A 25,572-nucleotide genomic window follows, 5' to 3' on the forward strand; every position below is an offset into this window, starting at 1 on the left:
ATGTAGAGGAGACATGAGGAAGAGGGGATACATGTTGATGAAGAAGAGACATGAAGAAGAGGGGACACATGTTGATGTAGAAGAGACATGAGGAAGAGGGGACACATGTTGATGTAGAAGAGACATGAAGAAGAGGGGACACATGTTGATGTAGAAGAGACATGGAGAAGAGGGGACACATGTTGATGGAGAAGAGACATGGAGAAGAGGGGACACATGTTGATTTAGAAGAGACATGGAGAAGAGGGGACACATGTTGATGTAGAAGAGACATGGAGAAGAGGGGACACATGTTGATGTAGAAGAGACATGAAGAAGAGGGGACACATGTTGATGTAGAAGAGACATGGAGAAGAGGGGACACATGTTGATGTAGAAGAGACATGAAGAAGAGGGGACACATGTTGATGTAGAAGAGACACGGAGAAGAGGGGACACATGTTGATGTAGAAGAGACATGAAGAAGAGGGGACACATGTTGATGTAGAAGAGACATGAAGAAGAGGGGACACATGTTGATGTAGAAGAGGGGACACATGTTGATGTAGAAGAGACATGAAGAAGAGGGGACACATGTTGATGTAGAGGAGACACGGAGAAGAGGGGACACATGTTGATGTAGAAGAGACATGAGGGAGAGGGGACACATGTTGATGTAGAGGAGACACGGAGAAGAGGGGACACATGTTGATGTAGAAGAGACATGAAGAAGAGGGGACACATGTTGATGTAGAAGAGACATGAAGAAGAGGGGACACATGTTGATGTAGAAGAGACATGAAGAAGAGGGGACACATGTTGATGTAGAAGAGACATGAAGAAGAGGGGACACATGTTGATGTAGAAGAGACATGAAGAAGAGGGGACACATGTTGATGTAGAAGAGACATGAGGGAGAGACATGGAGAAGAGGGGACACATGTTGATGTAGAAGAGACATGAAGAAGAGGGGACACATGTTGATGTAGAAGAGACATGAAGAAGAGGGGACACATGTTGATGTAGAAGAGACATGAAGAAGAGGGGACACATGTTGATGTAGAAGAGACATGAAGAAGAGGGGACACATGTTGATGTAGAAGAGACATGGAGAAGAGGGGACACATGTTGATGTAGAAGAGACATGAAGAAGAGGGGACACATGTTGATGTAGAAGAGACATGAAGAAGAGGGGGCACATGTTGATGTGGAAGAGACATGAAGAAGAGGGGACACATGTTGATGTAGAAGAGACATGAAGAAGAGGGGACACATGTTGATGTAGAAGAGACATGAAGAAGAGGGGACACATGTTGATGTAGAAGAGACATGAAGAAGAGGGGACACATGTTGATGTAGAAGAGACATGAAGAAGAGGGGACACATGTTGATGTAGAAGAGACATGAATGTTTCTTATTTTAAAGTTGCTTAACTAAGTATAATTGTAATTGTATCTTTAATGTCTCAGGGATTAATGAAGCTCCATCTTATCAGTGTCTTTGGATGTTTCTCTGTTTTCATCGCCCATGTTTCCTCCCTCCTCTCCTCAGGGAGCCGTTCCTAAAGGAAACGCCACGAAGAAATACGTGGAGAGTCTTCAGCTGAAGCCGGGCGAGGTCATCTACAAATGTGCAAAATGTTGCAGCATCAAACCGGAGCGAGCGCATCACTGCAGGTCAGAGCAACTCCAGCACGAACTGGGGATACAAAGCATGCTCTCCGTCTTCTCCGACACGTCCGTTACCGTCAGTGTGAGCAGAGAGGGCAAAAGTACACAAATCCTTTCCTCAAGTAGAAGTACAGATACTCGTGTTTAAAAGTACTCTGGTGAAAGTAGAAGTACTGACTAAACTTCTTTCCTCAAGTCAAAGTAAAGAGGCTTTGAAGTGTACTTCAGTAGAAAGTACCCATAGCTAGCAGCTTCTTTAAAGAGTACCTGACCTCCCTTTATATCAATAGAACAATAATGTCATTGTTAGCTAATGAATGTTTCCATGGTGACCAACGGCAACATGACAACGTTTCCATTGGTCCCTCTTCTTTAGAGAAGACCAGGAAGTGATGGATACACGGATCGTGTTCCAACCAATAGGCACGCAGTGACTCTACAGAATAATGACCACGCACCAACACACATTCAGACTAAAGGAACCAGCTGTTTGGGAAATGAGAGAAGTAGAAAGTACAAGTATTTGAGTTCAACATGTGAGAAGTAGAAAGTACAGGTATTTGAGTTCAACATGTGAGAAGTAGAAAGTACAGGTATTTGAGTTCAACATGTGAGAAGTAGAAAGTACAAGTATTTGAGTTCAACATGTAAGAAGTAGAAAGTACAGGTATTTGAGTTCAACATGTAGAAGTAGAAAGTTACAGGTATTTGAGTTCAACATGTAAGAAGTAGAAAGTACAGGTATTTGAGTTCAACATGTGAGAAGTAGAAAGTTACAGGTATTTGAGTTCAACATGTAAGAAGTAGAAAGTTCAGGTATTTGGGTTCAACATGTAAGAAGTAGAAAGTACAGGTATTTGAGTTCAACATGTAAGAAGTAGAAAGTACAGGTATTTGAGTTCAACATGTGAGAAGTAGAAAGTACAGGTATTTGAGTTCAACATGTAAGAAGTAGAAAGTACAGGTATTTGAGTTCAACATGTAAGAAGTAGAAAGTACAGGTATTTGAGTTCAACATGTAAGAAGTAGAAAGTACAGGTATTTGAGTTCAACATGTAAGAAGTAGAAAGTACAGGTATTTGAGTTCAACATGTGAGAAGTAGAAAGTACAGGTATTTGAGTTCAACATGTAAGAAGTAGAAAGTACAGGTATTTGAGTTCAACATGTGAGAAGTAGAAAGTACAGGTATTTGTAGTTCAACATGAGAGAAGTAGAAAGTACAGGTATTTGAGTTCAACATGTGAGAAGTAGAAAGTATAGGTATTTGAGTTCAACATGTGAGAAGTAGAAAGTACAGGTATTTGAGTTCAACATGTAAGAAGTAGAAAGTACAGGTATTTGAGTTCAACATGAGAGAAGTAGAAAGTACAGGTATTTGAGTTCAACATGTAAGAAGTAGAAAGTACAGGTATTTGAGTTCAACATGTAAGAAGTAGAAAGTACAGGTATTTGAGTTCAACATGTGAGAAGTAGAAAGTACAGGTATTTGAGTTCAACATGTAAGAAGTAGAAAGTACAGGTATTTGAGTTCAACATGTAAGAAGTAGAAAGTACAGGTATTTGAGTTCAACATGTAAGAAGTAGAAAGTACAGGTATTTGAGTTCAACATGTAAGAAGTAGAAAGTACAGGTATTTGAGTTCAACATGAGAGAAGTAGAAAGTACAGGTATTTGAGTTCAACATGAGAGAAGTAGAAAGTACAGGTATTTGAGTTCAACATGTAAGAAGTAGAAAGTACAGGTATTTGAGTTCAACATGTAAGAAGTAGAAAGTACAGGTATTTGAGTTCAACATGTAAGAAGTAGAAAGTACAGGCAGGGTTTCCCACACATAGACTATACTTGAGCGGGCCGCCCAGGTATATTAACGGCCGCCCAAGTATATTTCGCGACCCATTTAGTTATTATTATTTTTTTTTATTTATTTTTTTTCGTCCGCGACCACGACGCCATCTGCGATCAATTAACTTGTGGACAATGATCCCTCGCTCTACGCCTCCTGTACCCTGTCCCGGACTGGCCATCGGGAGGACCGGGGGTTTCCCGAAGGCCTGGCCTGCCTCACAGGGGGACTGGCTGTCTCCATGATGTGGTCTGCCTCACAGGGGGACTGGCTGTCTCCATGATGTGGTCTGCCTCACAGGGGGACTGGCTGTCTACATGATGTGGTCTGCCTCACAGGGGGACTGGCTGTCCACATGATGTGGCCTGCCTCACAGGGGGACTGGCTGTCTCCATGATGTGGTCTGCCTCACAGGGGGACTGGCTGTCTACATGATGTGGCCTGCCTCACAGGGGGACTGGCTGTCTACATGATGTGGTCTGCCTCACAGGGGGGACTGGCTGTCTACATGATGTGGTCTGCCTCACAGGGGGACTGGCTGTCCACATGATGTGGCCTGCCTCACAGGGGGACTGGCTGTCTACATGATATGGTCTGCCTCACAGGGGGACTGGCTGTCTACATGATGTGGTCTGCCGACATGGCCACTGTCATACAGATCATAAATCAAAGCCCTTGATTGGTCTCTGTCTGTCATTCAAGCTCGGGATAAGCTCAGCTCAGGCGAGGTAAAGGACTCTGAGTGTTTAGAGTTAATTTAGTCTAAGTTCTCAGTGGGTCTCAAGCGGTTTGGTCACCATTTATCACGCATATTTCCATTTGAAGGTGTCAGTGTTTTTTCATATTGGATTTGTTATTGGTTATGGCCATGATTTTATGATTATTGAAATGTATACAGTTCTGTTTCATAGGTGTTCCCATAGATCTAGATTGATGCATTTAACTCCAACATTGTCACGATTCTTATGTCATGTCACGGTTTTAGTTTGGTGTGTCTGGTAATGGGTGTTCTGTTCGGTCATGTTTTCCTCCTTGCATACTGCCTGGTCCTTCTCCCTGTGTGTGCCTCCCTGTCGGTGGTTTCCCTGGTGTGTCTCCTGCGCTCATCAGCCCCGCCCCTGATTGGTTTCACCTGCGTCTTGTTGTTGTGTGTTTAAATTCCCCAGTCTCCCAGTGTTCAGTTTCAGTTCGTCTCGTCTCTTGCCACGGTCAGGTCTATGCTCTCTTTGTGCTCAAGAAAGGTTGTGTTCGTCACTGCGTGAGCGATTTTCCTTTTGTTCTCATTTGTTGTCATCTCATCCTGAGATTAGATAGTGACCATTTTCTGTTCATCTTGTTTTGGAAAAATAAAGTATCTTACCAATACTTTACCTCTGTCTCCCGGGTCGTGCAATTGGGTCCTATATCCTGAGTGTCTGAGTTCATAACAAACATTTAAAATTACGCATTACGTCCTACAAGGGATTAGAGATTAGTTTTCATTTTGAAACGAGTCATGTCGGTTTAATTAAAGAGATCCCTTTCGATTGTTTACTCAGAAAAACACGGCAAATATTTAGACCTCAAGTAAATGCATGACGTCCCGCTTTACAGAAGCACGTTAGCCATAAACTACATGTCCCACAATGCATCTCATTTTGTGACATGGCACTGAAGAGACTTGCAATTATTTGCCCTCGACTTCTGCTTTCAGACGTAGTTAATAATGAAGTTATTACCCTGTCCGATAATAATCCAAAGCAGAGGCAATAATGTAATATAAAATACATTATATTATATATGTATATTTATATCGTCTTAAAGTTACAGCCGGCCCTTTGAGTGCAATAATGCAGATGTGGCCCGCGATGAAATGTAGTTTGACACCCCTGCAATAAGGCATCTGAGGTGACGCTTAATGAGTTAGGGAAATAAAGATGTAATTTCTTCTTCTTCTGCAGTATCTGTAAGCGCTGTATCCGTAAGATGGACCACCATTGTCCCTGGGTGAATAACTGTGTTGGTGAGAAAAACCAGCGCTTCTTCGTCCTCTTCACCGTGAGTACATGAAAGAGTTCTGAGCCCACACTAATCTGATTGTGTTATTCAGACAGACTCACACACACGTCAAAGATAACACACGTGATTCTTACAGGAAGGCTTTTTGTTCCAATGAATTATTACTATGCATTGATTTGTATTAGTACATGAGTATATAGTATCTTTAGGGGAATATCCCTTTAAGATTGCTCACAAACATAAACTATATATTTCTCTACGAAGAAACACTGACGTTCTTTTAAAAACGTACTATAATACTCTCATTGGACGAGTATAGAAAAAGGCTTTACCATGTGGTATTTCATATCGGCTATTTATTATTTAAATACCATAAAACGTGCTTTATTTGAGACATGACCGCTCGTTTTTAGGGTTGTTACATCTCTACAAATGTTGCTTTATGGCGAAATGACTTTCATATTTTCCCTTTTTCGATCCTGACTCTTGGAGAAACTCAGTCTTCTTCTGCCTGACGAATCAAAACTGGTGAAAAACGTGTGTTTGAGTAGATTAGAAAGCTGTAGCTCTTTGTTTACTAGTTAGAAAAGTGTTTTAAAGTTTAGAGAATAAAACTACGAGGCGTTTCGCAGGGACACTTTCACAAAAAGGACGGCGCTGCTTTTGTGGCTGATTAACCCGCACACATAAGATACCGATAAACCCCTGTCCCATTTGATTTGATCTTATCTTTTATTGCATGTTCTTACTTTAATTTTTCATGATTATATACATATTTTTTGATAAATAAAGTATTCAGATTTTTGAATATATCTTTAATACAAATGTGGGTAATTGTATAAACCAGCGGTTCCCAACCTTTTTCAACTCAGAGCCCGCTTAAGAATCTGAAACATGTTCGCGGCCCAAATAAAGTTCTCAGAGTACTTTATATTTTAATTAGAAAAGGAGCTGGCCACCAGTATCAAACAGACATTTCTATTACACAGTTTAGTTGAATACTCGGTTCTGATTGGTCGATTCAGAACATGTGACACGTTGTTAATCCAGTAGAACAGACTGTGGACTGTGTAATGGCCGTTGCTAAAGAGGATCGAGAAAGAGAAAGGAAAAGAGGTTCAAATACAAATAAATCGTAATAATGAAATGTTTCCACACTAATTATAATGTTTTGCAAATTATTTGGCGGCCCACTTGCAATGCCTTCGCGGCCCACTAGGGGGCCACGGCCCACAGGTTGGGAACAGCTGGTATAAACAAACAACTCGTTTCATCTCTCTTTGCAAAAAAAAAAGTGCAAATTGCATTTAGCTTCAAAACGATATCACTGATTTTAATGTGATATCATACCTTTGATATATTTGTTTTAACGCACCTTGAAGCTCCTCCCCTGCAAGTGATGCATTATTTAAGGCGCGGATTTCGCCTCTCACTTTTTCTGCATAGCACCCAATGTCAAACCCTGTCACTGATTGAAACCGCCCCTCAGACTGTGCGATGCTAACACCGTGTGAACCGTGTTTCCTCCAGATGTACATCGCTGTGATCTCCAGTCACGCCCTGGCTCTCTGCGGCTATCAGTTCATCACCTGCGTCAAAGTGCAGTGGAGCGGTGAGTCCTGAGCCCTGCTGCGCACTCTGACTACAGTTTGACTTTATCTCTCACACAAAGCGTCTTTGGGTTCAAGAAAAGCGCTATAGAAATAACATTTATTATTATTATTATTATTTATAAGACAAATCAAATCAACATCCCCAAATCACAAGAAAGGCCTCAAAGGGCTGTGCAAAGCAAGCAAAGACAAAAACTAAATACAAACGTCACACACGGAAAAAAATGCTGCTCCAAAAACAACTTAAAGGTGGGGAAGGTCATTTTGGAGAAACCAGCTGAGTGCGCTAGAATTTGAAAATACCCAGCCGGAACAAATCTGCCCCTTCCCCACAGAGCCCCTCCCCCACTTCCTCACAGAGCCCCTCCCCCACTTCCTCACAGAGCTCCTCCCCCACTTCCTCACAGAGCCCCTCCCCCACTTCCTCACAGAGCTCCTCCCCCACTTCCTCACAGAGCCCCTCCTCCAACACACACAAACGCGCACATGACCAATGAGGGCACGAGATCAGTGTGTGCCCCGATGGAAGGCTGACAGGCAGGTAGGCCATCCAGTTACTTTAGCCGGGCCATGGAATATAACAAAAAGTGTATCTCGAGCCGGTTTCTCAAACTTACCTACCCCACCTTTTAGGGCTGCACGATTTTGGGAACAAATCTAATTGCGATTTTTCTGACAAATATTGCGATTGCGATATTTATTTTTAAGCGACCCAATGGAAGTTTATTGTAAAATGCGGCCATAACTCCGGCTAGGAAGGTCGTATCAACGTGCTCCCGTCTCTAGCGCCCCGCAGCCCGAGCTACGAGTGAAAAAACTAAACTTACATGAAACTTCCGTTGGGTTGCTTTAAAGTCGAGCTTCAGTTTAAGATTCACCCTGTAATAGAAACACGTGATGGAGCATCGCTAACCTGACTCAGATGGTTCACCAAGCCATCTAAAGCTCCATTGGAAGCCATTTTGAAAGGGCAGGCACTTTCAAAAGCACTTGGCAGGTGATTGGATCAATCTGTCTATCACCTTCTATCATGGGCCACTTCTGATTGATTAACAATGGCTGGTACATGTGGAGCACAGCACTTCTGATTGGTGTGGATGACTGACTCACAAGAAGAAGAAGAAAAAAAAAAAAAGTTTCAAAAATCGCATTATTTAAAATCGCGATTTCGATTTAAAATCGATTAATCGTTCAGCCCTACCACCTTTAAACAATAATGAAAACAAGCTGCTTTCACTTGAAATAAGTTCAACAATCTGCCAATAGAAGGTGGGGTAGGTAATTTTGGAGAAACCAGCTCGAGATCGCTAGAATTTGAAAATACCCAGCCGGAACAAATCTGCCACTTCCTCACAGAGCCCCTCCTCCAACACACACGAACGCGCACATGACCAATGAGGGCACGAGGTCAGTGTGTGCCCAGATGGAAGGCTGACAGGCAGGTAGGCCATCCAGTTACTTTAGCCGGGCCATGGAATATAACAAAAAGTGTATCTCGAGCCGGTTTCTCAAACTTACCTACCCCACCTTTTAGGGCTGCACGATTTTGGGAAAAAATCTAATTGCGATTTTTCGGACAAATATTGCGTTTCGATTTGCGATATTTGTTTTTAAGCGACCCAACGGAAGTTTATTGTAAAATGCGGCCATAACTCCGGCTAGCAAGGTCGTATCAACGTGCTCCCGTCTCTAGCGCCCCGCAGCCCGAGCTACGAGTGAAAGAACTAAACTTACATGAAACTTCCGTTGGGTTGCTTTAAAGTCGAGCTTCAGTTTCAGATTCACCCTGTAATAGAAACACGTGATGGAGCATCGCTAACCTGACTCAGAAACCATCTAAAGCTCCATTGGAAGCCATCTGGAAAGGGCAGGCACATTCAAAAGCACTTGGCAGGTGATTGGATCAATCTGTCTATCACCTTCTATCATGGGCTACTTCTGATTGATTAACTCTGGCTGGTACATGTGGAGCACAGCACTTCTGATTGGTGTGGACGACTGACACACGAGAAGAAAAAAAAAAAATTATTAAAAAAAAAAAAAAGTTATCGATTCATTAATCGTTCAGCCCTACCACCTTTAAACAATAATGAAAACAAGCTGCTTTCACTTGAAATAAGTTCAACAATCTGCCAGTAGAAGGTGGGGTAGGTCATTTTGGAGAAACCAGCTCGAGTGGCTAGAATTTGAAAATACCCAGCCGGAACAAATCTGCCACTTCCTCTCAGAGCCCCTCCTCCAACACACACGAACGCGCACATGACCAATGAGGGCACGAGGTCAGTGTGTGCCCCGATGGAAGGCTGACAGGCAGGTAGGCCATCCAGCTACTTTAGCCGGGCCATGGAATATAACAAAAAGTGTATCTCGAGCCGGTTTCTCAAACTTACCTACCCCACCTTTAAACAATAATGAAAACAAGCTGCTTTCACTTGAAATAAGTTCAACAATCTGCCAGTGGAACAAGTGAACATTCGCGGGGTTAGATTTCTTGAAATAAGACGGATATTTAGATAAATCAGATCTTGTAATTAGCTGGAGAACTCATTCTGAACTATATTTCTCCAGAGTCAGGAAACGTTGTCACAATATAATGTGTTCTGTTTTCTGATGTTGGTGATTTTCTAATAAATAATATGTGAGAAGAGACTGAGAAGCAAATGAAAATGGCCCAGAGAGATGTCCGAGACGAAGACATAAACATAAATGTAGTTTTTGTTCTATTTAGGTGCAATAGTCGCAGTTCAGTGCAGGGTTTGAAACCTTAGGCCCATTCACACCGCAGTACTTTTCCCACAAAGGTTCATCAGAGCTCTTTAGTTCTCATGAACTAAGTACAGATCGCGTTCACACCGGGAAAAAGTCCCTGAGGGAGGATTAGGCAAATGAAGCCGCTGACGTCACTTCTTCTTCTTCTTCTTCTGCTTTGGGTTTACTGGTAGGCCGCAAACCACTTCACGGCGTATACTGCCGCCCAAAGTCCCCGGCCGGAAGTCCCCGGAGTTGGGGAAGGCTACAGTAGAAGCTGCTGGGACTCCCAGCAGCTTCTACTGAAGCCTTCCGAGTAAATCGCCAGAACGCCGACACCTCCTCATCTCCTCCGCTCCTATGTTTTATTTTGTGTTGCCATAAGTTAGTCTCTCTGCGTTTCTGCGCTGGGCTAATGCTAATGCTAATAATGCTAATGCGAGGATAATAAAATGGCGGCTTCACAAAACTTTTCGGGAGCTTTGGGGCGTGGTTTGCAATCCGCCCAGCCAATCAGACATAGGAACCTTTTTCTCTCACGAAAAGGGGGTGAAAGGGTTCTGATTAATTAATTTTAGTTCCGGCTCTTTTTGGTGTGAACGCAACATTTCGGAACTAAAGTGGGAAAAGTACTGCGGTGTGAACGCGCCTCTCGAGTCTGTGCTGATGTGAAAAGTGAGCGCATGACTCTGTTCCTCTTGACTCACTGATCCAAAGCTTGCTCTGTTAGTTATGTGAACAATGGTCGTCTGATGTCGCCGTGTGTTTCCGTGTCAGAGTGCAGTGATTTCTCTCCTCCGGTGACCATGCTTCTGATGATCTTCCTCTGCATGGAGTCGCTCCTCTTCTTCACCTTCACCGCCGTGATGTTCGGCACTCAGCTGCACTCCATCTGCAACGACGAGACGGTGAGCACGGAATGAAATGTCCCCAAAAGACCGTTTTACTGTTTACATTGAACAAAATATCCATTGACTGTGTGTGTGTGTGTGTGTGTGTGTGTGTGTGTGTGTGTGTGTGTGTGTGTGTGTGTGTGTGTGTGTGTGTGTGTGTGTGTGTGTGTGTGTGTGTGTGTGTGTGTGTGTGTGTGTGTGTGTGTGTGTGTGTGTGTGTGTGTGTGTGTGTGTGTGTGTGTGTGTGTGTGTGTGGTGTGTGTGTGTGTGTGTGTGTGTGTGTGTGTGTGTGTACGTACAGGAGATCGAGCGTCTGAAGAACGAGAAGCCCACCTGGGAGCGTCAGACTCGCTGGGCGGGGCTTCGCTCTGTCTTTGGGGGGGGGCCGCCCTCTCTGCGGTGGATCAACCCCTTCGCCGGACTCAAACTACCAACCCTGCTGCCCCGCCGCTCCTGGAGGGGGGGGGCAGAGTTCTCCGTCTGACGAGCTGTCCGTCAATTACCAGAGATGGCAAAGTACACACATCCTTTACTCAAGTAGAAGTACACATACTCGTGTTTAAAAATACTCTGGTGAAAGTAGAAGTACTGACTAAACTTCTTTACTCGAGTCAAAGTAAAGAGGCTTTGAAATGTACTTCAGTAAAAAGTACCCATAACTAGGTATTTGAGTTCAACATGAGAGAAGTAGAAAGTACAGGTATTTGGGTTCAACATGTAAGAAGTAGAAAGTACAGGTATTTGAGTTCAACATGTAAGAAGTAGAAAGTACAGGTATTTGAGTTCAACATGAGAGAAGTAGAAAGTACAGGTATTTGAGTTCAACATGTAAGAAGTAGAAAGTACAGGTATTTGAGTTCAACATGTAAGAAGTAGAAAGTACAGGTATTTGGGTTCAACATGTAAGAAGTAGAAAGTACAGGTATTTGAGTTCAACATGAGAGAAGTAGAAAGTACAGGTATTTGAGTTCAACATGTAAGAAGTAGAAAGTACAGGTATTTGAGTTCAACATGTGAGAAGTAGAAAGTACAGGTATTTGAGTTCAACATGTGAGAAGTAGAAAGTACAGGTATTTGTGTTCAACATGTGAGAAGTAGAAAGTACAGGTATTTGGGTTCAACATGTAAGAAGTAGAAAGTACAGGTATTTGTGTTCAACATGTAAGAAGTAGAAAGTACAGGTATTTGAGTTCAACATGTAAGAAGTAGAACGTACAGGTATTTGAGTTCAACATGTGAGAAGTAGAAAGTACAGGTATTTGAGTTCAACATGTAAGAAGTAGAAAGTACAGGTATTTGGGTTCAACATGTGAGAAGTAGAAAGTACAGGTATTTGGGTTCAACATGTAAGAAGTAGAAAGTACAGGTATTTGAGTTCAACATGTGAGAAGTAGAAAGTACAGGTATTTGAGTTCAACATGAGAGAAGTAGAAAGTACAGGTATTTGAGTTCAACATGTAAGAAGTAGAAAGTACAGGTATTTGAGTTCAACATGTGAGAAGTAGAAAGTACAGGTATTTGAGTTCAACATGTGAGAAGTAGAAAGTACAGGTATTTGAGTTCAACATGAGAGAAGTAGAAAGTACAGGTATTTGAGTTCAACATGTGAGAAGTAGAAAGTACAGGTATTTGAGTTCAACATGTAAGAAGTAGAAAGTACAGGTATTTGTGTTCAACATGAGAGAAGTAGAAAGTACAGGTATTTGAGTTCAAAATGTAAGAAGTAGAAAGTACAGGTATTTGAGTTCAACATGTGAGAAGTAGAAAGTACAGGTATTTGAGTTCAACATGTGAGAAGTAGAAAGTACAGGTATTTGAGTTCAACATGTGAGAAGTAGAAAGTACAGGTATTTGAGTTCAACATGAGAGAAGTAGAAAGTACAGGTATTTGAGTTCAACATGTAAGAAGTAGAAAGTACAGGTATTTGAGTTCAACATGTAAGAAGTAGAAAGTACAGGTATTTGTGTTCAACATGTGAGAAGTAGAAAGTACAGGTATTTGAGTTCAACATGTGAGAAGTAGAAAGTACAGGTATTTGAGTTCAACATGTAAGAAGTAGAAAGTACAGGTATTTGAGTTCAACATGTAAGAAGTAGAAAGTACAGGTATTTGAGTTCAACATGAGAGAAGTAGAAAGTACAGGTATTTGAGTTCAACATGTAAGAAGTAGAAAGTACAGGTATTTGTGTTCAACATGAGAGAAGTAGAAAGTACAGGTATTTGAGTTCAAAATGTAAGAAGTAGAAAGTACAGGTATTTGAGTTCAACATGTGAGAAGTAGAAAGTACAGGTATTTGAGTTCAACATGTGAGAAGTAGAAAGTACAGGTATTTGAGTTCAACATGTAAGAAGTAGAAAGTACAGGTATTTGTGTTCAACATGAGAGAAGTAGAAAGTACAGGTATTTGAGTTCAACATGTAAGAAGTAGAAAGTACAGGTATTTGAGTTCAACATGTGAGAAGTAGAAAGTACAGGTATTTGAGTTCAACATGAGAGAAGTAGAAAGTACAGGTATTTGAGTTCAACATGTAAGAAGTAGAAAGTACAGGTATTTGAGTTCAACATGTAAGAAGTAGAAAGTACAGGTATTTGTGTTCAATATGTGAGAAGTAGAAAGTACAGGTATTTGAGTTCAACATGTGAGAAGTAGAAAGTACAGGTATTTGAGTTCAACATGTAAGAAGTAGAAAGTACAGGTATTTGAGTTCAACATGTAAGAAGTAGAAAGTACAGGTATTTGAGTTCAACATGTGAGAAGTAGAAAGTACAGGTATTTGTATTCAACATGTAAGAAGTAGAAAGTACAGGTATTTGAGTTCAACATGTGAGAAGTAGAAAGTACAGGTATTTGTATTCAACATGCAAGAAGTAAAAGTCAAAAATAAGTAGTGGAGTAAAGTACTGATACCAGAAAAATGTACTTAAGTACAGCAACGAAGTATTTGTACTTCACTACTTCCCACCTCTGATTATTAGTTATTTCTCACATTCCCCTTTACATACAATAGTACTCCACTTTAACAGTTTCTTTAACAAGGGCTCACAACATGTTTGAGTCTCATATCCTAAAATGTCAACATGAGAATATGAAAAACTTAATGTACAGAAATCAAATCAATAATAACACTGAGAATGTAAATAACAAAGGCATAACAAAAATAAAATAAAAGATGGGTTATATATAAGGTCATACATATTACAATAATACAGTCCAATATGCTTACTGGAGGAGAAGGAAACAAAAAGGACAGATTAGGAAACAAGAGAGGAGACTAGCCCTGGATCTGAACCTGGATGGAGGAGAGGAGGGAGGAAGGGAGAGAGGAGACAGGCAATTCAGTAGATAAGAGGGAGTAAGGTAAGGAAACAAAAAAAGAGAAGAGGAAACGAAGAAGACTATGGGACTAATGGGGTTAGGAAGGAAAAGACAATAAGAGAGGAGATACAAGGAAACAGGAGATGAAAATAGGAAAGGAAATAAGAAAGCAGATATGAGGAATCAAGAGAGGAGACAAGGAAGAGAATAGAACTAGTGAGGGGAGGAAGGAAACGAAGTGAGAAGACATTAAGGTAGGAGACGAGGAAACGAAACAATAGAGGAGAAAGGGAGAGGAGATAAGAGATATCCTTATCTCCTCTCCCTTTCTCCTCAAGAGGAAACAAAAACAAACTTGTTTTAATGCTATTTTATTTCTATTGACATGTTTACATTTTGGAATGTTTATTTTGAGTCTTTTAATTGTTATTGTACAAATGCCTTGTCTTATCTTATCTTATCAGGGGGAGAACAGCAGGGGGTCTGCCTCGAGACTCAGAGCCCAAAGAGAGGTCTCCGTCGGGGGGGGGGGCTTCAGGTGTGCCCCCCCCTTAAAGATGAAAGACGCTGCTGCTGGATGTGAGAAGTGTTCAAAGGGTTCGACAGCAGATCAGACCCGGGATCATCTGCTCCATCATCATGTTATGGGGAAATCGCAGCTTGGATCAGTGCAGTAATCACATTGCATTCAGCTCAGTATTATGAGGGTAGAAATGTATGAATGTACGAATCAAGTAAAGCAACGCAAGTTTATTTATACAGCACAACATCAAACACCTGTGTCTCAGTGGAAGAGAACAGTTTCACGAGCTAAGATAGAATAAAATGCAAGCGTAAAAGTCACAGTTCGGTGTGAGATATAAATAATTATTACAATTAAATGCTGCAAAAGGAAAATGTGGAGCTGCATATTTGTTCGACAGATCCTCTTAAAGGGGCCGTATTCTGCTTCTGGGGGTTTCCTCTGGCCTGTGGTGCTTTCTATAGGTTTGTGTGCATGTAAACGGTCTGCAGAGGCTAAAATCCCTGCATTGCACTCCTTTGTTGACTTCGGGAACACGGTGACATCACTACGGAGCACTCCTATTGGCTTGAGCTCCAACACATCGTACGTGATAGGCTAAGGGGCGGGACATCTCTAAGCATGGTTGACCAATCACAACAGAGTTGGCCAGCTAACCAATCAGAGCAGCTGTGGTTTCAGACAGAGGGTGAAAAGAGGTGCTGCAGCACAGGCAGTGTGAGAACAATGAAGAGCTTTCTGAACATCAAAGCATGGAGACGTGTCCCAGTGGAGGAATAGCAGAATAAAGTCCCTTTTAGAGAAGTCAAAGTAGTCATTCAACTTAATATATATTACAATGAGGTGCCCTCCAATATCATAAATCACATCACAAATGCAATATCAGTCAAAATAATCACGGTTGGTATTTATTCCAAATCGTTCAGCCCGAGTCTGAAGGTTTTTTTGTTTTTTTTTAGCTCGTGAAGACGCTGGACTTTCTAAAAGCAGCTGCTGCCAGACATTACCATGTGAGGAAACAACTTCTCTGACTATCGCTGCTCTGGTTTGATCTTTATTTTTGTATAATCTATCATTTAACTGCTCTCTGTTTCTATCAGGGTTTCCGTTAGAATACAATGTCTGCCGTTCGTGGGAAAAAGCACGAATTATCTAAAATACTGAATGAATGAAAGATAATTTGAAAAAATATATTTTGTGTGTGTGTGTGTGTGTGTGTGTCTCTCGTACGTGCATTAACATCCATACATTTGTGTGGCTGGCTGTGTGTGTGTGTGTGTGATATTTAATTCAGTTAACACTAATAAGATCCAAATTTCAATCTGATGAGTCACAGAAAACGGAGAGATTTAGAAATATGTCGGAGAACAGAAACCCTGGTTTGCATCCATTAAATCAAACTTCTTTAAAATGTCCTGTGGAGTTTTATTTTTTTAAGTTTTAAAGCCTTCAGTTGGAGTTCCTCACTAAAACACGCTGTGGATCTTTAAAGCGTAGAGTAATTAATATTAATTCATTTCCTTTCTTCTTTAAACTCTTTTGTACGGTTGAGTTAAATCTCCCTTCCATAAATCAAACACTGCAATATTTAATATCTTTAAACTTTTCTACAAGTTGAAAGTCATAACACAATTGCGTTTTCTGCAGAACTGATTATTTCCTGTCTTTGTTTGTTGTGAGAGTTCTTCATCAGAAACCGCACAAACGTGTCGTAAATAACGTGTTTAAATGTGACGAATACAACCTTTATAAGGCAACCTGATTTACGTTTCATTCAGAAAAACGTTTCGAAAACAAGTGTGAAGTTTTGCTGTCGGACATCAAGGATTGTAAAAGTTGTCATGCCAAAAACACTCCAGTATTTATTGAAGCTATGCTATATCTATTAGCCGCAGCATTGCGGGTTGAAATATCGATAGGATAAATGGATCTAATACTTCGAATAATGTCTAAATTAACGGCAAAACAAATGACATTCCCATAAGCCTCAGCAGATCTTTATGAATTTGCCAATGTTAGCATGCTAACACGCTAAGCTAATACCATGCTAAACATAAGCATGTTAGCTACGTTGACATCCAGCCTCACATGCTACTACCATCACTTCAGACTTTTATTCTTCATTTTTTGGGGTCGAAATTATTACACAAAAACTTTAACTCCAAGTGTGAAGTTTTTCTGTCAGACACCAAGAATTGTATAAGTTGCCATGCCAACACACTCCAGTATTTAGCATTATTGAAGCTAATGGTATTTCAATTAGCCATAGCTCTGCGGGTAGAAATATTGATCTATTTGTTTAATACTTCAGATTTTGACTAAAGATCTCCAAAATAATTGACGTTTCCCGCAAGCCTCAGAGGTTTTCTGTGTTAATTGCCAATGCTACCATGCTAACACGCTAAACTAATACCATGGTAAACATAAGCATGTTAGCATTTAGCTGCGTTGACATACAGACTTTAATTCTTCTTTTTTTGCCTTGATTTGGGGATTTTTAACTACAAATAATATAAATTAAAGGTGGGGTAGGTAATTCTCTTCAGAAACACTTGTTATATTCCATGGAATGCTCTTAACATCCCGATAGCAATGCATTAAATGCTTTGATAATAAATACATAAAAAAATCTCATCTGTGGAAGCCGTGGCGCTGTAGAAAGCACGACCAATCATCTGAGCCGGCTAAAGTAACTGGATGGCCTACCTGCCTGTCAGCCTTCCATCTGGGCACAGACTTATCTCGTGCCCTCATTGGTCATGTGCGCGTTCGTGTGTTGGAGGAGGGGCTCTGTGAGGAAGTCTGAAGGAAGGGACAGATTTTTTTCGGTTGTGTATTTTCAAATTCTAGCGCACTCGAGCTGGTTTCTCCATTCTTACCTAGCCTACCTTTAAAGTGGTAAAACAAGCTCTGTTGATGAAATCTCCTGAATAACAGGGCAGTTAAGAACACATGTGCTCATATGAATGTCTTTTCTTGAGGCCTTATGTCCTCAAAGGGCCCATTCTTTGTATATGTTGTCAAATGTTAAGTGTGTGTGCAGTGGGATTGAACCTTTTGTGTGTTGTTTGACATTCCCGGAGAGCATGATATGTTTTGCGGTGTGTTGTTTATTACCCGAGTACAATCTGATTTAACCCCCAGCTTCAGAGGATACACAGCTGATTCCTTCTGGTTATTTAAAGTTTTCTTTACTGATTATTCGCTAAATGTATCTGGAAAAAAATTCTTATGAATAATGACGACTCTACAAATTAAATCAGGGTGTCTGCAAGTCTTGAAAAATATATTGAACACTTGAATAAAACGTAATAGTTTGACATCATTTTGAAATGCTTTCATATCAAATCAGTCCTGCAGACATTGTGATGAAAACACCTGAAAGTACAACTTTAAACAGACGGTTGACTTGGAGAACGTTGTTGAAAAGAAAACCCAGAGAGTTTGGCTGGCAGAGAATGTATCCGAGTTGAAGTCACTTTTTGTTTCTGCGATTTTGATATGTTGATTTGTTTCCACTTTCAATAAACGGAGTCCCTTTCTACCTCTTGAAAGAATTTCAGCTTGTTTTTTATTGTTATTGTGGGAAATGAATCCATTGAGAGCACCTAATAAATATACGTAGTGGATGTAAAAAGGTGTAAAAAAGAGAGCAAAGGAGAGGGAAACACTGGATTTGTATTTAGTTATCTATAGCTTCCAGGAATGTCTTCTTGGAGCTGAGTTGAGAGCAAGTGGGGAAAACAGTTTGGTTTTTGACTTTGAAAGTTAAAGTAAGAAGTTCATTTTATGGCAAGCCGATTTAGCTTTTATTCATTTCTGGAGGATTACAAAAAAAATCAATTCTTACTAGTAATAATGTTTATTTCTGATATAAAAAAATTGAATTTTAACTAGTTAGAATGCAAAGTCTTGATATCAGAAATTCAATTAACTAGTCACTAGTTGTAATGTGTATTTCTGATATCAGAAATGCGATTTTAAAGGTGGGGTAGGTAATTCACTTCAGGAACACTTTTTTTTATATTCCATGGAATGCTCTTAACATCCCGATAGCAATGAATACATTAAATGCTTTGACAATAAATACATAAAAAAAATTCCATCTCTGGAAGCCGTGGCGCTGTAAAAAGCACGACCAATCATCTGAGCCGGCCCGGCTAAAGTAACTGGATGGCCTACCTGCCTGTCAGCCTTCCATCTGTGCACACACTTATCTCGTGCCCTCATTGGTCATGTGCGCGTTCGTGTGTGTTGGAGGAGGGGCTCTGTAGCTGGTTTCTCCAAAATTACCTACCCCACCTTTAAGTAGTGAGATTTGCAATGTTTTTCTCATTCATTTCAATGCGAGTTGGAATGTGAACTGGACGAAATGCCAATTGTTGATATCAGAAATACAATTTGAACTAGTTAAAAATCATTTTTCTGATAGCAGGAATTCACATTCTAACTAGTTAAAGGTGGGGTAGGTAATTTTGGAGAAACCAGCTCGAGTCCACTGAATGCGTACGTTTAGCTGCCTTTGGCTTCTTCCACTGACGGGGGGTGTCAGTGCAGCTGAAAGTGTGGATGGCAAAGATGGCTAATGCAGCCGCATGACTGCATTTCCATTCTCCACGTGGGCATTCACATTCTGTGGAGAGAACTCCCTCTTCTCCTGTAGATACCTGTGGTGGGGGGATAGTTTTATTATTTAAAATATATTTACATTTGTAATGCCTTCTCAATTATCCCTTGAATTGTTTATAGCCTACTGTATGTTTATTTCATGGATGTTTCTGTGTTTTCTGGTGTGTAATAAAGATTTCATGTGACACATAAAATGGATTTGTTGATGGGAATTAATGTGAATAAATTAACTCTAGGTTAACGGTACTCTTGCTATCACTACTCACCGACACTATAAACCTTGTCCCTCATGCTAGCCCTGACAACACCGGTAAGCACACCTTCATCTAGGCTGCACTGTTGTACGTGTCCTGACTTGTAGTGGTTCTCTCCTCTATCTACACTTCTTGTCATCTTTGTAAAACGATATCAGACTGGTCATTGTCAGCCATGACTTCTAGTGAAATTCAGTGTGGCTAAAATTAAAAGCTTTGTTAAAATATGCAAGTGCGCGAAAGTCAAAGTCAGCTTTATTGTCAAAAATTCTACATGTGTTATACATCCAGAAATATCGTTTTCCACAGTGTGACATGTATACATAAAACAAAACAAAAAGGGCCTAGATAAACGGGGTATACAGTTTAAAATGTTAATATATTTAAAGTGTTCAAAGTGCAGTTTCAGTGCAAGTCAGTTGAAACGATCTTAAGTTGGCGTGACGTTGAAGTCGTGCGACCCTGCTGCTGTACTAGCTTGCAGTTCGTTTATAGCATAACGTTAGCATTTTGCTTCTGGCGACTAGATTTATGATTCAAAAATTATAAAAGTAGGGTTGACATGTCGAGATTATCCGGCTGAACAAAACGTGATCCCTCTCTTAAATGTGTCTCAACCACAGACCTTATTTCGAGCTATTTTCCAAAATCCTATGGAGAAATTGCATTGGTTTTTGACGAAGGAACCGGAAGGAGTTTACATCCGGGTTTTAGGACGCGTCACTGCGGTTCTCTATAGTAACTCAACGAGAGAGTAATGTCAAATGACAGTACAATTGACCAATCATATCTTCCCTCTAAATGGGCGGGCTTTATTTTCGCAGACTTTATGACAAGTTCCGCCCGCTGTGAAGTCTATGCAAGTGGTGCAGTGACGCGTCCTAAAACCCGGAAGTAAGCTTCGCTCGGATTCAGAGGCGGATTTAGGATTGTAGGAGATCCGGGGCTTAGCCCAGGAGTCGTTGGGTTGGGGGGGGGGGTGCAGGGGTACAGTGCTATTTTTTATAAGTGGGGGGTGGACCGAACATCCTTCAGGGGGGTTGTCGCCTCCTCTCAGGGGGTCCGGGGGCATGCTCCCCCGGGAAGATTTTTTTTAAAATATTGAAGTTGAAAGCATCAATCTGGTGTACTTTGAGAGCAACTTTAACCCTACCTTAATAACACCTTAAAGCGGACAAAAGGCACTGGAGAACACTCATTAACACCCTTTAATGAAGCAAACTAATGCCTTAACTCACTCAAATAGTCGTTTACTTATTAAGGTGAAACGAATGTGCGTAGAGTTTTAAAGGATGCGGATAGTCTCACCTTGATTCTGGCGCATTGCTTATCATTTTATAGATCTATTCTCATCCACCATCTTTGTTTGTGACGTAAAGAGTGTAAGAGTCACGTTTGTGGATGCAGTCACAGCCAATCGGAGTCTGATTCAGAGGGTTGCCTGTCAGTTCTGTTGTTATGTGTACTGAAACGAGAGCCGGTATAATTCCACGCGCGAAAACAAAATAAAAATTGGAATACGTTATTTTAGTGTCTTAAAAGTAGACTGAGGTATGAAGGGTTAACGTTACACCTTAGGATAATTTTTAGTCATGTTCTGAATACATACTAACATATAAGGGTATTGACTTAGTGTGGTTACTCCATGTTTACTAGCTATAACATTAACGTTACATCACTCTTTTTCACTTCTTACTCAGTGCAGATATCACCATTAGATTAATACACCTGAAACATCATCCATTTCTTGACTGCTGGTGATGACATTGTTGTCAGCTGCTGATACTACTGCTGCTGATACTGCTGCAGCTTTTGGCGCCTGCTTCGATGACAATAACTTTCTAATATCCATAAATGTATAGGCTATTAGCTTAAAACTCGTCAGGCACTATAAGGATCACTTCTTCTTCAGGGCAGGCTACGCAGTACGCAGGCTAATGCCCCACAGTGGCTGCCTCTCTGGTGGACTCCGGTACTGCACATTACTCCCGAGACGTTTTTTAAAAAAAAAAAATTATTTTTAAGTGAAACATCCGGGGCTTTTCAGAAAACATCCGGGGCTTGAGCCCAAGTAGCCACCCCCTAGCGCCGCCACTGCTCGGATTCCCTCGACAGAAAGCAATGGGATTTCTCCATAGGGTTTTGGAAAATAGCTTGAAATAAGGTCTGTGGAAAACGAACCTGTTAGATAAATGCACGTTTTGTTCAGCCGGATAATATCCACATGTCTACCCTACTTTTATTATTTTTGAATCATAAATCTAATCGATAGATTTATGATTAGCATAAGTTCGTTCATGATGGCTCACTTCAGTGATAGTGATGACATGGTTTGCAAAATTATTAACAGAGTCATTGTCAAGATTGAGTTACAATGATAAGCTGGAGTGGCAAAGGATCAGCTGAATGACCCGCCATCAAGTGCTTCATCCAGAAGGACAGGAGGATGGACTTTGTGTTTCAGTGATTTGATCATCAAAGGTAGGCCTAAGTCATTTTCAATGTGGGCCGCCGTGCCGACTTAATTCATTTGTAATTGTCACTTGGCTGTGGGTGCCCTGTCATGATAGGTGTTTATATAAATCAGGGATGCAAACTCATCAGGTATGAACAAGGTGACAAGGACCCGAGCCCCCCGACCCCACCGAATATCGACTTTAAAATGAGGAATAACAGATGACTTTAGCAGTCAGAACAACTAAAGCAGTTAATAATAACAGAAACGCCAAAGAGTCACATCTCATAGAAATATATAAAAACATTTATTTTAATTGTGTAGCAGTCAGTTTATCATTTTGGCAGCACTGTTGAGCATTTTGAAAATCTATTTTCATGCCTCTGTGCAAGGCTGAGTCTTTCTATCTGTATAGCCACTGGTGTAAAGTAACCAAGTTCATAAACTCAAGTACTATACTTGGGTATGAGCTACTTGTACTTTACTTAATTATTTCAATGTTATGCTACTTTGTTCTTCTTCTCCTCTACAATTCAGAGGTACATGGTGTACTTCTACTCCATTACATTTATTTAATCCCTTTAGTTACTTCACAGATGTGGATGAATGATGTGAAATATAACCAAGTGTTGAATCAGACTTTAGTTCCACCTGGAGTAAATCCACCAGCTACCCTGCAGTCTACAAAGTACTTCAGACTAGCTGCACCTTCACCAGCTTTGAGGACACTTTCATGATCAATCATCATAAAACATATCATATATATTATTCTGAAATGGACCAATCTGCACAACGACTACTTTTACTGTCGCTACTTTAACTATATTTTGATGAGAATACTTTTCTACTTTTACTTGAGGAACATTTTGAATGCAGGACTTTTACTGTAACAGAGTATTCCTACACTTTGGTACTTCTACTTTTACTAAAGTACAAGATCTGAGTCCTTCTACTTTTACTCAAGTACAAGATCTGAGTACTTCTACTTTTACTCAAGTACAAGATCTGAGTACTTCTACTTTTACTCAAGTACAAGACCTGAGTACTTCTACTTTTACTCAAGTACAATATCTGGGTAGCTACTTCTAGTTTTACTAAAGTACAAGGTCTGAGTACTTCTACTTTTAATCAAGTACACGATCTGAGTGCTTCTACTTTTACTGTAGTGCAAGATCTATACTTATACCACCTCCGTTTATAGCCTATGAAAAAAACTATTAGAAACGAAGGCTAAAGCTGACGTTAGCAGATAGTGACAATGTATGCTAGTTAGCTAGCTCAACGATAATATTGCGGCAGAAAAACTTCTCAGTGCACATCACGCTCTGACGCTCCGACAGGGAGCTCTGCTCTGAACACCTGGACGGCCCGTTCTAACAGCTGTTCACCAGCGGTCAGTCTGTGCCGCAGTGACTCCGGACCGCACAGTTAATATCAACGAACGCACCCGTAGGTAATGTAGCTGCTGAAGCTAGACAATCATCGCGGAGCAGCAGAGCCTTATTATACATCGATGAGCAGAGCCGACAGGCAGGAAGACTGGAGCACACAGCTCGCGCTGGCGCTTCATTATAATATATAAAAAAAGAACACCATGCGTGTCATGATGGCACATAACAGCTAGCGGCTGCAGATTACTCCGGGTCTCAGACCCCCCCATACCCCAAAAATATTTTTATTGCAGATCTACATGAATCACAGAAACGACCTATTTTGGATTCAAAACGGCAAATTTCGCCGAAAGGTGACAAGTTTGCATCCCTGATAAATGGTGTTGTTTCTTGTGGTAGAGGGTCGCTGTCATTGATGCGTTTTGCACCCAGGGCTGCTGTTTTGATATTCCGCTGAAGTATACGCTGTGACGTAATAACCATAGACTGTATATATAAATGGACGTAGGGTCCGTGACGTCACCCATAGGATTCTGCAGAGTTGCCGTGAAGCCCTTAGTAGGCGGAGTCGGCCACTAACGGCTCGACAGTGACGTCAGAGTCTAACTCCCGCCTTCTCCCGCCTGCTCCAAATAAGGGCAAAGAGGCGGTGCTGAGGCGGAGCCGAGGCGGGACAGGGCGGGACCTGCTGCCACCGAGCGTGACGTTCCAGACCTAGCTCAGGCTAAGAAGCTAAGCTAACATGCTCTATTCAGTATTAAGCTAACAACCTATGCTAACAACCCAGCTTGCGGTCACTGCTCCTCGTTCCCGGCATATTCTGAGGGTAAGATACCCTGTAACTTTACAAAACTTGTCCTTTTGATTTAAAGGTTCTTGAACCTACACTATACAATTGTTTTTTAAGTGCTTCACCGTTTTTCTAATATAAATGTCATTTGTAACTAAACTTTGTAAACTAGCAGAGATATGGCCAGCGTTGCGTGAATTAAATGTGATTAATGAAATATGACTGTAGAAAAAGAAAGGTGCTTTTATATTGATTAAAACATTTTTATTTATTTCAGAATTAAGAAAAAAGAAGATCCACGCCAAACTGCACAACCTGTACGTTGATGGTCCTGGCTTACTTTACAGGCTTGGTTGACATTACACACAAACATACTATACATATACATGTATGCACAATTGTAGATAAACAGCACACAGTATATACATATATATATATATATATATATAAACTGTGTGCTGTTAATCTGTTTTTTGTGGTTTTGCTCTCTTGTTACTTTTAACCATACAGGTGTGATTTCATAGTTATTTTGTATGTTATTGTCAAAGGAACAAAATGAGCAACCCTTTATTTGATATTCCTCATGATCTGAAGCATTTGTTGCTCTCATTTATTTTCCTCCCATAGTGACTGTATGGATAATCGGGAGCTATGTCCGGCGTGGAGCCCAGAGAGCTACAGAGACCATCAGCAGCAACCTTGGCCTCGACCTGAGGGTGTGCTGGTTCGGTTGGGGTGGACTGCGCTGGAGAGGTGTCCTCCCTTTCTTTTCCTACTCCCTGCGAGGAAGAGCAGTCCCGGATGTCCTCCTCATCCACTGTGGCGGCAATGACTTGGGGGATGTGCCCAGTGTTCAGTTGCTGAACCAGATGAAGGAGGACCTGCACCAGCTTCACCATCGGCACCCTGGCATGAAGATCATGCTCTCCCAGATGAACCAGAGGCGCCGGTGGAGGGCTGGTGCAAATCCTGTCAAAATTGACAAGGCCCGGAAGTTTGTTAACAGTGTTATGGCTACTTTTGTTCATAGCCTAAATGGTGCCATTGTTGACCACTCCAACATTAGACATGACAGTCCTGGGCTGTTTTTGCGAGATGGAGTTAATTTCACCCCTTGGAGAAATGATATTTTTTGTAAAGTCACCAGCCAATTGCCTGAAAGACCACCTCCAAAGACTGTGAACTGCTAAAATGTCAGTATCACTGTCTTTGGATTTGGCCTTTAGAGTATGTATTCTAAGGCCCTTGCTAAGCCCAGACTGTCATGGCTAATGTTGAGTTAGACATTACATCTGTAGCCATAACACTGTTAACATGGCTGCTCTTCCTCTTCCCCACAGAAGATAATACCTTTTAGAGAGTTTTGTTCAGTATGCAGATAAATATTTGTTTTACAATAGAAACATTTTTCTCCATAAATGTTCCCACATGTTGTGAGCATCAACTTTAAACCTTTTGTCAACAAAT

The 25,572-nt window shown here is 41.0% G+C and overlaps 1 protein-coding gene across 1 annotated transcript; it reads left to right on the plus strand.

Annotated features, from left to right (window-relative positions):
* The first annotated feature begins 1,344 nt into the window (after window positions 1-1,344).
* Window positions 1,345-14,614, plus strand: LOC117448254 (palmitoyltransferase ZDHHC7-like). Its single transcript, XM_034085460.2, has 6 exons — window positions 1,345-1,655; window positions 5,434-5,530; window positions 7,022-7,103; window positions 10,630-10,760; window positions 11,047-11,261; window positions 14,528-14,614. The coding sequence occupies exons 1-5, from the start codon at window positions 1,507-1,509 to the stop codon at window positions 11,227-11,229; spliced, it is 642 nt and encodes a 213-aa protein (XP_033941351.1). The 5' UTR covers window positions 1,345-1,506; the 3' UTR covers window positions 11,230-11,261; window positions 14,528-14,614.
* The last annotated feature ends 10,958 nt before the right edge of the window (window positions 14,615-25,572 follow it).

This window comes from Pseudochaenichthys georgianus, chromosome 6 (genome assembly GCF_902827115.2).
Source record: "Pseudochaenichthys georgianus chromosome 6, fPseGeo1.2, whole genome shotgun sequence".
NCBI classification, from domain to species: Eukaryota; Metazoa; Chordata; class Actinopteri; order Perciformes; family Channichthyidae; genus Pseudochaenichthys; species Pseudochaenichthys georgianus.

What these genes read in the sequence shown, in the direction of transcription:
- LOC117448254 (XM_034085460.2), top strand. Translation starts at nt 1,507, where the DNA reads ATGTTTCCTCCCTCCTCTCCTCAGGGAGCCGTTCCTAAAGGAAACGCC. An exon ending in GAGCGAGCGCATCACTGCAG is followed by an intron (nt 1,656 to 5,433) that starts GTCAGAGCAACT and finishes CTTCTTCTGCAG; the next exon opens with TATCTGTAAGCGCTGTATCC. An exon ending in CGTCAAAGTGCAGTGGAGCG is followed by an intron (nt 7,104 to 10,629) that starts GTGAGTCCTGAG and finishes TTTCCGTGTCAG; the next exon opens with AGTGCAGTGATTTCTCTCCT.